Genomic DNA, 14,012 nt, shown 5'->3' on the forward strand with positions numbered 1-14,012 from the left:
TTGGGGGAGTTTGGGGACGGGATCTGGAGGGGGTTGAGGGGGATTTGGGGGGATTTAGGGGTGTTTGAGGAGGGTTTTGGGGGGGTTGGAGGGGGATTTGGGGGGTTTGGGAATTTTGGGGAGGAGTTTGGGGCAGTTTTTGGGATTTTTAGGGGGGTTTGGGGGGAATTTGAGGGGAGTTTTTGGGGGAGTTTTTGGGATTTTGGGGGGGTTCTTGGGGGGTTGGAATTTTGGGGAGGGGTTTAGGAGGGATTTGAGGGGGTTTTTGGGGTTTGAGGGTGATTTTTGAGGGGTTTGGGGTATTTGGGGGGAATTTGAGGGGAGTTTGGGGGAGTTTTTGGGATTTTGGGGGGATTTTAGTGGGGGGTTGGAGGGGGATTTGGGATTTTGGGGAGGGGTTTGGGGGGTTTGAGGGGGTTTTAGGTGGATTTTGGGGGGTTTGAGGGGGGATTTTGGATTTTGGGGTGTTTGGGGAGGGGTTTGGGGGGGATTTGGGGTTTTTGGGGGGGTTGGGAGGGGGTTGAGGGTGTGTGGGGAGGGGTTTGGGGGGGTTTTGGGGGGTTTGAGGGGGGTTCTGGGAATTTTGGGGGGGGGTTGGGGGGATTTTTGGGGTGTTTGGGGTGTTTGGGAAGGGGTATCTGGGGGGATTTGGGGTTTTGGGGAGGGGTTTGGGGGGATTTGAGGGGGATTTGAGGGGATTTGGGGTGTTTAGGGAGGAGTTTTGGGGCGATTTTGGGGGGTTTGAGGGGGGTTTTGGGAATTTTGGGGAGGAGTTTGGGGCAGTTTTTGGGATTTTTCGGGGGTTTTGAGGGGGGATTTTTGGGATTTTGGGGTGTTTGGGGAAGGGTTTTGGGGGGATTTGGGATTTTGAGGAAGGTTTGGAGAGGGGTTTGGGGGGTTTTTGGGGGTTTGAGGGGGATTTTGGGAATTTTGGGGAGGAGTTTGGGGTGTTTGGGATGGGGTTTAGGGGGGTTTTTGGATTTGGGGAGGGTCTGGGAGGGTTGAGGGGATTTTGGGGGATTTTGAGGGGAGATTTTTGGGATTTTGGGGGGGTTGGAGGGGGTTTGGAATTTTGGGGAGGAGTTTGGGGCAGTTTTTGGGATTTTGAGGGGGGATTTTTGGGATTTTGGGGTGTTTGGGGAAGGGTTTTGGAAGGTTTGAGGGGGATTTGGAGGCTTTGGGATTTTGGGGAGGGGTTTTGGGGGGTTTGAGGGGTTTGGGAGGGGTTTGGGATATTTGGAGAGGGGTTTGGGGGCTTTGGGTAGGGTTTTGGGATTTTTGGGAGAGAGATTTGGGGTTTTAGGGGTGTTTGGGGGAATTTGGGGTTTTGGGGAGAGGTTTGGGGGATTTTGGGGGATTTGGGGTTTTTTGGGGGGGTTTGGAGAGTTTGAGGAGGGGTTTGGGGGGATTTTGGGGTGTTTGGGGTGGAGTTTGGGGGGGAGTTTGAGGGGGTTTTGGGGGGATTTTGAGGATTTGGGAGGGTTTTGGGGGAGTTTGGGGAGGAGTTTTGGGGGATTTGGGATTTTGAGGGGGATTTGGGGGGTTTTGGGGGGTTTGGGAGGGGGTTTGGGGGAAGTTTTTGGGGTTTTGGGGGGTTTGGAAGGGATTTGAGGGGATTTTGGGATATTTGGGGAGAGGTTTGAGGGATTTGAGGGGGGTTTTGGTGTTTGGGGTGAGGTTTGAGGGAGTTTGGGATTTTTGAGGGGGAATTTGGGGGGGATTTTGGGGGGATTTGGGATGTTTGGGAATGTTGGGGAGGGATTTGGGGGGTTTGAGGGGGATTTTTGGGGGTTGGGATATTTGGGGAGGGGTTGGGGGGAGTTTTTTGGGGATTTTTAGGGGGATTTTGGGGAATTTGTGATTTTTAGGGGGAAATGGGGTTTTGGGATTTTGGGGGGATGTGGGGCTGTTTTGGGGGTGATTTTTGCTTTATTTTGTGATTTTTTAGGGATATTTGGGGCTTTTTTTTGGGATGTCACTCAGTGTTTTTTGGGATTGTTATTGGGGTATTTTTGGGGTGTTTTTAGGGTTGGTTTTGGGGTATTTTTGTGCCGGTTTTGGGGCTGTCACCGTGGGTTTTGGGGCCGTTTTGGGGTTTTTTTTGTGGATTTTTTGGGGTATTTTTGGGGTGATTTTGGGGTATTTTTGGGGTGATTTTGGGGTTATTTTTGTGGATTTTTTGGGGTATTTTTGGGGTGATTTTGGGGCTGTCTCAGTGGTTTTTTAGTGCTGTTATGGGGTAATTTTATGGTTATTTTTGGGGTGATTTTGGGCAGTTTTGGGGCTGTCCCTCAGCATTTTTTTGGGATGTTTCTGTGGTTATTTTTGGGGTATTTTTGGGGTGATTTTGGGGTATTTTTGGGCTGTTTTGTGGTTATTTTTGGGGTGATTTTGGGGCAGTTTTTGGGGTATTTTTGGGGCTGTGACTCAGTGTTTTTTGGGGTATTTTTGAGGTATTTTTGGGCTGTTTTGTGCTTATTTTTGGGGTATTTTTGGGGTGATTTTGGGATGATTTTGGGGCAGTTTTTGGGGTATTTTTGGGGTGATTTTTGGGTGATTTTGGGGCTCTCTCACCATTCCCTCCCCCGCAGTGACTGCCCTGCTGTTCAAGATGGAAGAAGCCAACCTGGCCAGCAGGGCCAAGGCCCAGGAGCTGATCCAGGCCACCAACCAGGTGGGGACACCAAAATTTGGGGGGGTTGGGGACCAAATTTGGGGGGTTTGGGACAGGGGACCCCAAATTTAGGGGGTTTGGGACCAAATTTTGGTAATTTAGGGAGGAAGACCCCAAAATTTGGGGGGTTTGGGGATGGGGAGCCCCAAATTTGGGGGGTTTGGGGTGGAGAGACCCCAAATTTTGGGGGTTTGGGGACCAAATTTTGGGGATTTAGGGAGGAAGAGCCCAAATTTGGGGGGTTTGGGGACCAAAATTTTGGGGGTTTGGGATGGGGAGCCCAAATTTTGGGGGGTTTGGGACCAAATTTTGGGGGTTTAGGGAGGAAGACCCCAAAATTTGGGGGATTTGAGACTAAATTTTGGGGGTTTTGGGATGGGGGGCCCCGAATTTGGAGAGGGGGACCCCGAATTTGGGGGATTTGGGGAGGGGAGAGCTGAAATTTGGGGGTTTGGGGACCAAATTTGGGGGATTTAGGGAGGAAGACCCCAAAATTTGGGGGGGTTTGGGACTAAATTTTGTGGGTTTGGGACAGGGGACCCCAAATTTGGGAGGGTTGGGACCAAATTTTGGGGGTTTAGGGGAGGGGAGACCCCAAATTTTGGGGGGTTTGGGACAGGAGACCCCAAATTTGGGGGGTTTGAGACCAAATTTTGGGGGTTTAGGGGAGGGGAGACCCCAAATTTTGGAGGGTTGGGGACCAAATTTTGGGGATTTTGGGAGGGGAAACCCCAAAATTTGGGGGGTTTGGGGACCAAATTTGGGGGATTTAGGGAGGAAGACCCCAAAATTTGGGGGGTTTGGGACACAGAGACCCCCAAATTTGGGAGGGAGCCCAAAAAAACAAACAGGGACACCCCAAAAAAATGGGATGGGGAGCACAAAAAAATGGGATGAGGGTGCCAAAAAAGGGGATGGGGACCCCAAAAAAAGTAATGGGGACCCTAAAAAATCAACAGGGACCCCCCCATGGACACCCTCCACTCATTTCCTCCCCAAATTTTGATTTTTTAAATTTTTTAATCTTTTAATTTTTAAATTTTTTAAATTTTGGGGTTTTTTTTTTTTTATTTTTTTAATTTTTAATTTTTAGTTTTTAGTTTTTAAATTTTTTAATTTTTAATTTTTAAATTTTTTTAAATTTTTTGGTTTTTAGTTTTTTATTTTTTAATTTTCTAATTTTTTAATTTTTTATTTTTAAAATTTTTTAAATTTTTAATGTTTCAATATTTTAATCTTTTAATTTTTAAATTTTTTAAGTTTTTTAATCTTTTATTTTTTAACATTTTAATTTTTTAATTGTTTTTTAATTTTTTAGTTTTTTGATTTGAATTTTTAAAAATTTTTTAGATTTTTACTTTTTGAATTTTTAGTTTTTTTATTTTTTAATTTTTAAAATTTTTTAGTATTTTAATTTTTTGATTTTTTAGTTTTTTAATTTGAATTTTTGGAATTTTTTTAGATTTTTAATTTCTTAATTTTTAGTTTTTTTATTTTAAATTTTAATTTTTTTTAGTATTTTAGTTTTTAATTTTTAATTTTTTAGAAATTTTTAAATTTTTCAATTTTAGTATTTTAGTTTTTAATCTTTTATTTTTTAAATTTTTTAATATTCTAATTTTTTAATTTTATAATTTTTTAATTTTTAAAATTTTTTAATTTTTAATTTTTTAATTTGATTTTTAATTTTTTAATTTTTTAAGATTTTTTAGTTTTTTAATTTTAAAATTTTAGGTTTTTAAAATTTAATTTTTAAATTTTTTTAAATTTTTGAATTTATCTAAATTTTTTAATTTTTAAGTTTTTAGGTTTTTAAAATTTTTTAATTTTTAAATTTTTTTTCAATTTTTAGTTTTTTATTTTTTAATTTTTTAAAATTTTTAATTTTTTTTTCATTTTTATATCTTTAATTTTTTAACTTTTTATTTTTTGAATTTTTTAGTATTTTAATTCTTTTAATTTTATAGTTTCATAATTTTTAAATTTTTAAAATTTTAAAATCTTTTTAATATTTTAATTTTTTATTTTTTGAATTTTTTAGTATTTTAATTCTTTTAATTTTATAATTTTAAAATTTTTAAAATTTTTAAATCTTTTTAAAATTTTAATTTATTTGAAATTTTTATTATTTTTTTTACAGATCCTGAGCCAGGGCAAGGCCGCCCCTCCCCCCCTGGGCCCCACCCCTGGGCCCCTCCCCCCGGGACCCCCCGGGGCCGCCCCTCCCCCCCCCTACCTGCTGCCCCTCCCCCCGGCCGCGCCCCCCACCCCCAACCTGGGGGGGACAGGGACAGGGGACAGGAGGGACAGCGAGGGCAGAGGGGACAGTGACAAGGTCAGTGGGGACGGGGGGGACACCGGGGGGGTTGGGGACAGGGGGGACACTGAGGGGACAGGAGGGACAGCGAGGGCAGAGGGGACAGTGACAAGGTCAGTGGGGACAGGGGGGGACACCGGGGGGGGGTTGGGGACACCGGGGGGGTTGGGGACATGTGGGGACAGTGGGGACACTGAGGGGGATTATGGGGACACTGGGGGGGTTGGGGACATTGGGGGCATTTGGGGGATTTGGGGACACTGGGGACATTGGGGGCTTGGGGACATTTGGGGGGATTGGGGACATTGTGGACACTGAGGGGACATTGAGGGGATTGGGGACAGTGGGGACATTGGGGACATTGGGGGTTTGGGGACATTGGGGGGATTGGGGACATTGGGGACATTTGGGGGGATTGGGGGGTTTGGGGACATTGGGGACACTGAGAGGGATTGGGGACAGTGGGGACATTGAGGGGGATTGGGGACATTGGGGGGATTGGGAGAGTTGGGGACATTTGGGGGTGATGGGGACGTTGGGGACACTGAGGGGACAGGGGGACATTGGGGACATTGGGGACATTGTGGGGATTGGGACATTTGGGGGGATTGGGGACATTGGGGGCTTGGGGACATTTGGGGGGATTGGGGACATTGTGGACACTGAGGGGTATTGGGGACACTGGGGGGGTTGGGGACATTGGGGACATTTGGGGACATTTGGGGGGTTGGGGACACTGGTGACATTGAGGGGATTGGGGACATTGGGGACACTGAGGGGACATTGTGGGGGGTTGGGGACATTTGGGGACATTTGGGGACATTGGGGACAGTGGGAACATTGGGGACACTGAGGGGACATTGTGGGGAATTGGGGACATTGGGGGGCATTGGGGACATTGGCGACATTTGGGGACACTGGGGGGGTTCGGGACATTTAGGGTAGTTGGGGACATTGAGGGGGATTGGGGAGATTGGGGACGTTGGGGACACTGAGGGGACATTGAGGGGATTGGGGACATTGGGGAGGTTGAGGACATTGGGGACACTGGGGGACATTGTGGGGGTTGGGGACACCGGGGGGTTGGGGACACTGGGGGGGGTTGGGGACACTGGGGGGGTTGGGGACATTTGGGGACAGGGGGGACACCGGGGGGTTGGGGCCATTGTAGGGGTTTGGGGACATTGTGGGGGTTTGGAGGGGGTGGGGACATTGGGGGGGACATTGTGGGGATTGGGGACAGTGGGGAGGTTGGGGACATTGTGGACACTGAGGGAGATTGGGGACACTGTGGGGGTTGGGGACATTGGGGGGACACTGGGGCGTTTGGGGACCATGGGGACATTGGGGACAATAGGAACATTTGGGGGAATTGGGGACAGTGGGGACATTGAGGGGGATTGGGGGATTTTGGGGACATTGGGGACATTTGGGGGTTTGGGGACACTGGGGGGGTTGGGGGACATTGGGGGGTTGGGGACATTGTGGACACTGAGGGGTATTGGGGACACTGGGGGGGTTGGGGACATTTGGGGACATTGGGGGGGTTGGGGAAATTGGGGACATTTGAGACATTGGGGACATTTGGGGGGGTTGGGGACATTTGGGGCCACTGAGGGGACAGGGGGACATTGGAGGGGTTAGGGACATTGGGGACATTGGGGACAGTAGGGACATTGGGGGGGTTGGGGACATTTGGGGGATTTGGGACATTGGGGACATTGTGGACACTGAGGGGACATTGTGGGGGATTGGGGACATTGGGGGTTTGGGGACACTAGGGGACATTTGGGGTCATTGTGGGCATTGAGGGGACATTGGGACCATTGAGAGGATTGGGGACATTTGAGACATTGGGGACATTTAGGGGGTTGGGGACATTTGGGGACATTGTAGGGGTTGGGGACATTGGGGACACTGGGGACATTTGGGGACAGTGAGGGGGGTTGGGGACATTGGGGGACATTGTGGACACGGGGGGATTGGGGACATTGAGGGGGTTGGGGACATTGAGGGGACACTGGGGGGATTGGGGACAGTGGGGACATTGTGGACACTGAGGGGGATTGGGGGATTTTGGGGACATTGGGGACATTGGGGACAATAGGAACATTTGGGGGAATTGGGGACGTGGGGGGGTGGGGGACACTGGTGACATTGAGGGGATTGGGGACATTGGAGGTTTGGGGACACTGGGGGAGATTTGGAGGGGTTGGGGACAGTGGGGACATTTTGGGGGATTTGGGACATTGGGGGGATTTGGGGACATTGAGGGGATTTGGGGACATTGGGGACAGTGGGGGTTTGGGGACACTGGGGGGTTGGGGACATTTGGGGGGCATTTGGGGACATTGGGGACAGTGGGGACATTGGCGACATTGGAGGGGTTAGGGACATTGGGGACATTGAGGGGATTGGGGATGTTGAGGGGATTGGGGGGGGTTGGGGACATTGGGGACATTTGGGGGATTGGGGACATTGCGGGGATTTGGGGACATTTGGGGACATTGGGGACATTGTGGGGATTGGGGACATTGGAGGGGTTGGGGACATTGAGGGGGATTGGGGACATTGGGGACATTTGGGGACATTGTGGGGGTTAGGGACATTTGGGGGGGTTGGGGACACTGGGGACATTGGGGACATTTGGGGACATTGGGGACATTGGGGACACTGAGGGGATTGGGGACATTGGGGACATTGTTGGGGTTGGGGACATTTGGGGGATTTGGGACATTGGGGGCATTGTGGACACTGAGGGGACATTGTGGGGGATTGGGGACATTGGGGGTTTGGGGACACTAGGGGACATTTGGGGTCATTGTGGACATTGAGGGGACATTGGGGACATTGAGAGGATTGGGGACATTTGAGACATTGGGGACATTTAGGGGGTTGGGGACATTTGGGGCCACTGAGGGGACAGGGGGGCATTTGAGGACAGTGGGGACATTTGGGGGATTGGGGATATTGGGGACATTGGAGGGGATTGGGGACATTTGGGGGACATTTGGGGGATTGGGGACAGTGGGGACATTTGGGGGGATTTGGGACATTGGGGACATTTGGAGGACATTGGGGACAGAGGGGACATTGGAGGGGGATTGGGGACATTGGGGGAGTTGGGGACATTGGGGGGACACTGGGGGGGATTGGGGACATTGGGGAGGACTGCAGGTGACCTTGAACGACCCCAAGTGACCCCAAATAACCCTTGAGTGACCCCAAATGACTGAATGACCTTGAGTGACCCCTGAGTGACCCCAAATGACCTCAGATGACCTTGACTGACCCCTGAGTGACCCCAAATGACTGAATGACCTTGAGTGACCCCTGAGTGACCCCAAATGACCTCAGATGACCTTGACTGACCCCTGAGTGACCCCTGAGTGACCCTGGAGAAAGGATTGGGGGGTGCAAAGATAAAAACACTGCCCCACCTGGGTTATAAATTAATAATAATTAACAGGAGATATCTAATTAGATAAATAATTGCATCACTTGGTTTATAAATTAATAATTAACAGGAGATACCTAATTAGATAAATAATTGCACCACCTGGTTTATAAATTAATGGTAATTAACAGGAGATAGCTAATTAGATAATTATCATTGCCCCACCTGGTTTATAAATTAATAATTAACAGGAGATAGCTAATTAGATAAATATCACTGCCCCACCTGGTTTATAAATTAATAATTAACAAGAGGTATCTAATTAGATAATTATCATTGCCTCACCTGGATTATAAATTAATAATAATTAACAGGAGGTATCTAATTAGATAAATAACTGCCCCACCTGGTTTATAAATTAATGGTAATTAACAGGAGATATCTAATTAAATAATTATCACTGCCCCACCTGGATTATAAATTAATAATTAACAGGAGATAGCTAATTAGATAACAATCACTGCCCCACCTGGATTATAAATTGATAATAATTAACAGGAGATATCTAATTAGATAACAATCACTGCTCCACCTGGATTATAAATTAGTAATAATTAACAGGAGGTATCTAATTAGATAAGTAATTGCACCACCTGGATTATAAATTAATAATTAACAGGAGATATCTAATTAGATAATGATCACTGCCCCACCTGGTGACAACAGAATAATTACAGTAATTTAACGATTATAAACCACACCGGAGTATAAGGCGCGCTTCCGGGTCAGGAAAATTCCAGAACCGTGTCCATATATTGGACACTCTGGGTCAGGAAAATTCCAGAATTTTATTGTCCATATATTGGACACTCCTGAGTATAAGGCGCACTTCCAGGTCAGGAAAATTCCAGAACTTTGTCCTTATATTGGAAATTCCAGGTGGGAAAATTCCCAAATTTTTTTGTCCATATATTGGACACTTGGGATTTTAAGGTGCACTTCCGGGTCGGGAAAATTCCAGAACTCTGTCCGTATATTGGACACTCCAGTTCAGGAAAATTCCAGAATTTTTTTGTCCATATATTGAACATTCCTGAGTATAAGGCGCACTTCCGGATCAGGAAAATTCCAGAACTTTGTCCATACATTGAATATTCCTGAGTATAAGACGCACTTCCGGGTTGGGAAAATCCCAAAATTTGTTCATATATTGGACAATTCTGGGTTGGAAAATTCCAGAACTGTGTCCATACATTGGACACTCCAGGGCAGGAAAATTCCAGAATTTTTTTTGTCCATATATTGAACATTCCTGAGTATAAGACGCACTTCCAGGTTGGGAAAATCCCAAAATTTGTTCATATATTGGACAATTCTGGGTTGGAAAATTCCAGAACCATGTCCATACATTGGACACTCCGGGTCAGGAAAATTCCGGAATTTTTTCCTCCATATATTGAAATGACCCCTAGGTGACCCCTGAGTGACCCCAAATGACTCTGAGTGACCCAAGATGACCCCTGAGTGACCCCAAATGAGTCTGAGTGACCCTGGATGACCCCTGAGTGACCCCAGATGAACCTGAGTGACCTCAAATTGCTCTGAGTGACCCCAGATGACCCCTGAGTGACCCTATCTGACCCTGAATTACTTTAGATGGCCCTGAGTGACCCCTTAAGACCCCAAATGACCTTGAGTGACCCCGAATGACCCCTGAGTGACCCCAGCTGCCCCTGAATGACCTCAAATGACCCCTGAGTGACCCCAGCTGACATTGAGTGACCTTAAATGATCCCTGAGTGACCTCAAATGACCTTGAGTGACCCCTGGGTGACCTCGAATGACCCCTGGGTGACCCCAAATTACCTTGAGTGACCAAAGATGACCCCTGAGTGACCCCAAATGACCTTGAGTGACCCTGAATGACCCCTGAGTGACCCAAAATGACCTTGAGTGACCCAAAAATGACTCCAGATGACCTTGAGTGACCCCTGAGTGACTCCAAATGACCTTGAGTGACCAAAAATGACCTCGAGTGACCCAAAAAATGACTCCAAATGACCCTGAATGACCCCAAATGACCCTTGAGTGACCCCTGAATGACCTTAAATGACCTTGAGTGACCCAAAAATGACTCCCAATGACCCTGAGTGACCCCTGAGTGACCCCAGCTGATCCCTGAATTACCTCAAATGACCCCTGAGTGACCCCAAATGACCCTGAATGACCCCTGAGAGACCCCAAATGATGCCTGAGTGACCTCAAATGACTCCAAATGACCTTGAGTGACCAATAATGACCTTGAGTGACCCCTGGGTGACCTTAAATGACCCTTGAGTGACTCAAAATGACTCCTGAGTGACCAAAAATGACCTTGAGTGACCTAAAAATGACTCCAAATGACCTTGAGTGACCCCTGGGTGACCTCAAATGACCCCTGAGTGACCCCAAGGTGACCCTTGAGTGACCCAAAATGACCTTGAGTGACCCCTGAGTGACTCCAAATGACCTTGAGTGACCCCTGAATGACCTTTAATGACCCCTGAGTGACCCCTGAGTGACCTCAGATGACCCCTGAGTGACTCCAAATGACCTTGAGTGACCTCTGAATGACCTTAAATGACCCGAGTGACTCCAGATTACCTTGAGTGACCCCTGTATGACCTGGAATGACCCCTGAGTGACTCCAAATGACCTTGAATGACCCCTGAGTGACTCCAAATGACCTTGAGTGACCCCTGGATGACTCCTGAATGATGCCAGCTGACCCTGAGTGACCCTGAATGACCCTTGAGTGACCTCAAATGACTCCAAATGACCTTGAGTGACCCCTGGGTGACCCTTGAGTGACCCAGAAATGACTCCAAATGACCTTGAGTGACCCCAAGTGACCCCAAATGACCTGGAGTGACCCCTGGGTGACCCTTGAGTGACCCCAAAATTACCTCAGATGACCCCTGAGTGACCTTAAATGACCCCTGAGTGACCCCAAGTGACCTTGGGTGACCTCGGGTGACCCCAAATGACCTTGAGTGACCTTAAATGACCCTTGAGTGACCCAAAATGACCTTGAGTGACCAAAAAATGACTCCAAATGACCTTGAGTGACCCCTGAGTGACCTTGGCTGACCCCTAGATGTCCCCTGAGTGACCCCAGCTGCCCCTGAATGACCTCAAATGACCCCTGAGTGACCCCAGCTGACATTGAGTGACCTTAAATGATCCCTGAGTGACCAAAAAATGACTCCAAATGATCTTGAGTGACCCCAAATGACTCTGAATGACCTCAAATGACCCTGAGTGACTCCGAATGACCTTGAGTGACCCCTGAGTGACCTTAAATGACCCCTGAGTGACTCCAAATGACCCTTGAGTGACCCAAAAATGACTCCCAATGACCTTGAGTGACCCCTGGGTGACCTCGGGTGACCCCAACTGACGCCTGAATGACCTCAAATGACCCTTGAGTGACCCCAAATGACCTTGAGTGACCCCTGGCTGACCCTTGAGTGACCCAAAAATGACTCCCGATGACCTTGAGTGGCCCCTGGATGACCTCGGGTGACCCCAGCTTACCCCTGAGTGACCAGATGACCTTGAGTGACCCCTGAGTGACCTTAAATGACCCCTGAGTGATTCCAAATGACCTTGAATGACCCCTGAGTGACCCAAAATGACCCCTGAGTGACTCCAAATGACCTTGAGTGACCAAAAATGACCTCGAGTGACCCTTGAGTGACCCAAAATTACCTTCAGTGACCAAAAAATGACCCCTGAGTGACCCCAAATGACTCTGAATGACCTCAAATGACCCTGAGTGACCCCAAATGACCTTGAGTGACCCCTGAGTGACCCCAAATGACCCCTGAGTGACCCCAAATGACCCTTGAGTGACCCAAAATGACCTTGACTGACCCCTGAGTGACTCCAAATGACCTTGAGTGACCTCAGATGACCCCTGAGTGACCCAAAATGACCCTTGAGTGACCCAAAAATGACTCCAAATGACCCTGAGTGACCCCAGGTGACCCCTGAGTGACCCCTGAGTGACCCCTGCCCCCCGTTGCAGTACCTGAAGAAGCTGCACACGCAGGAGCGCGCGGTGGAGGAGGTGAAGCTCGCCATCAAACCCTTCTACCAGCGCAAGGACATCACCAAGGACGAGTACAAGGACATCCTGCGCAAGGCCGTGCACAAGGTCACCCCAAAAACCCAAAAAAATGGGGAGGGGACCCCAAAAAATGGGGAGGGGACCCCAAAAAATGGGGAGGGGCAAAAAATCCCGGAGAAATTGGGTGAAAATCCCGCAAAAAAATTCAATTTTCTTGAAAATCGCACCAAAAAAATTCGATTTTTCTGAAAATTCCAGAAACAAAAAAATCGGATTTTTCCCCAAAATTGGTGACTCCAAAATGAGAGAACACCAAAAAAATGAAAAGGAGACCTCAAAAAATGGGGGACCACAAAAAAATTTGGGAAATTTGAAAAAAAATTGAAAAAATAATTTTAAAAAACCCCAAAAATTAAAAAAAAATCCTTTAAAAGAATCTCAAAAAAACACAAAAATTTAAAAAATTCCAAAAGTTGTAAGAAGACCCCCAAAAAATAAAAATCCCCAAAATTCCCCAAAAATCCTTTAAAAAAAACCCCAAAAAAATCCAAGAAGTCCTCAAAAAATCCCCCAAAAATTAAAAACAAAATCCTGAAAAATCCGTAAAAAAATCCCCAAAAATCCCAAAAATTAAAAAAAAAAATCCCCAAAAATCATGAAAAAATTCAAAAAAATACCAAAATCCCTTAAAAAAATTTTAAAAAGCCAAAAATTCCAAAACAATCCCAAAAACTCCTAAAAAACTTCTAAAAAAACCCCAAAAAATAAAAAAAAATCTGAAAAAATCATAAAAACCCCCCCAAAAAAATTCCAGAAAAAATCTGATTTTCCCCAAAATTGGTGACTCCAAAAAATGGGGAGAGGACCCCAAAAAATCCCAGAGAAAATGGGTGAAAATCCCACAAAAAAATTCAATTTTCTTGAAAATCGCACTAAAAAAATTCAATTTTTTTGAAAATTCCATTCAAAAAATCGGATTTTTCCCCAAAATTGGTGACTCCAAAAAATGGGGAGAGGACCCCAAAAAAATCCCAGAGAAAATGGGTGAAAATCCCACCAAAAAAAATTCAATTTTTCTGAAAATCGCACTAAAATATTCAATTTTTTTTTAAAATAACAGAAAAAAAAATCTGATTTTTCCCAAAATTGGTGACCCAAAAAATGGGGGGACCCCAAAAAATGAAAAGGGGACCTCAAAAAATGGGAGGGGCAAAAAATCCCGGAGGAAATGGGGGAAAATCCCACAAAAAAATTCAATTTTTTTGAAAATCGCACCAAAAAAATTCAATTTTTTTGAAAATTCCAGAAAAAAAATGAAATTTGTTGAAAATTCTAGGAAAAAAAATCTGATTTTCTCCAAAATTGGTGACCCCAAAAAATGGGGAGAGGACCCAAAAAATTCCAGAGAAAATGGGGGAAAATCCCACAAAAAAATTCAATTTTTTTGAAAATTCCAGAAAAAAAATCAAATTTCTTGAAAATTCTAGGAAAAAAAAAATCTGATTTTTCCCCA

General features: G+C 46.1%; 1 protein-coding gene across 1 annotated transcript in view; it reads left to right on the plus strand.

The window, feature by feature from the left end:
- The window catches only part of SCAF1 (SR-related CTD associated factor 1), a 38,074-nt gene that overhangs the window by 18,509 nt on the left and 5,553 nt on the right, over positions 1 to 14,012 (plus strand). Inside the window, 4 exon segments of the mRNA XM_033084020.2 lie at positions 2,592 to 2,674; positions 4,815 to 4,889; positions 4,974 to 5,009; positions 12,458 to 12,586. Of these exon segments, the coding sequence (XP_032939911.2) occupies positions 2,592 to 2,674; positions 4,815 to 4,889; positions 4,974 to 5,009; positions 12,458 to 12,586 (323 nt within the window).

Source organism: Catharus ustulatus, chromosome 35 (genome assembly GCF_009819885.2).
Source record: "Catharus ustulatus isolate bCatUst1 chromosome 35, bCatUst1.pri.v2, whole genome shotgun sequence".
Classification (NCBI taxonomy): Eukaryota; Metazoa; Chordata; class Aves; order Passeriformes; family Turdidae; genus Catharus; species Catharus ustulatus.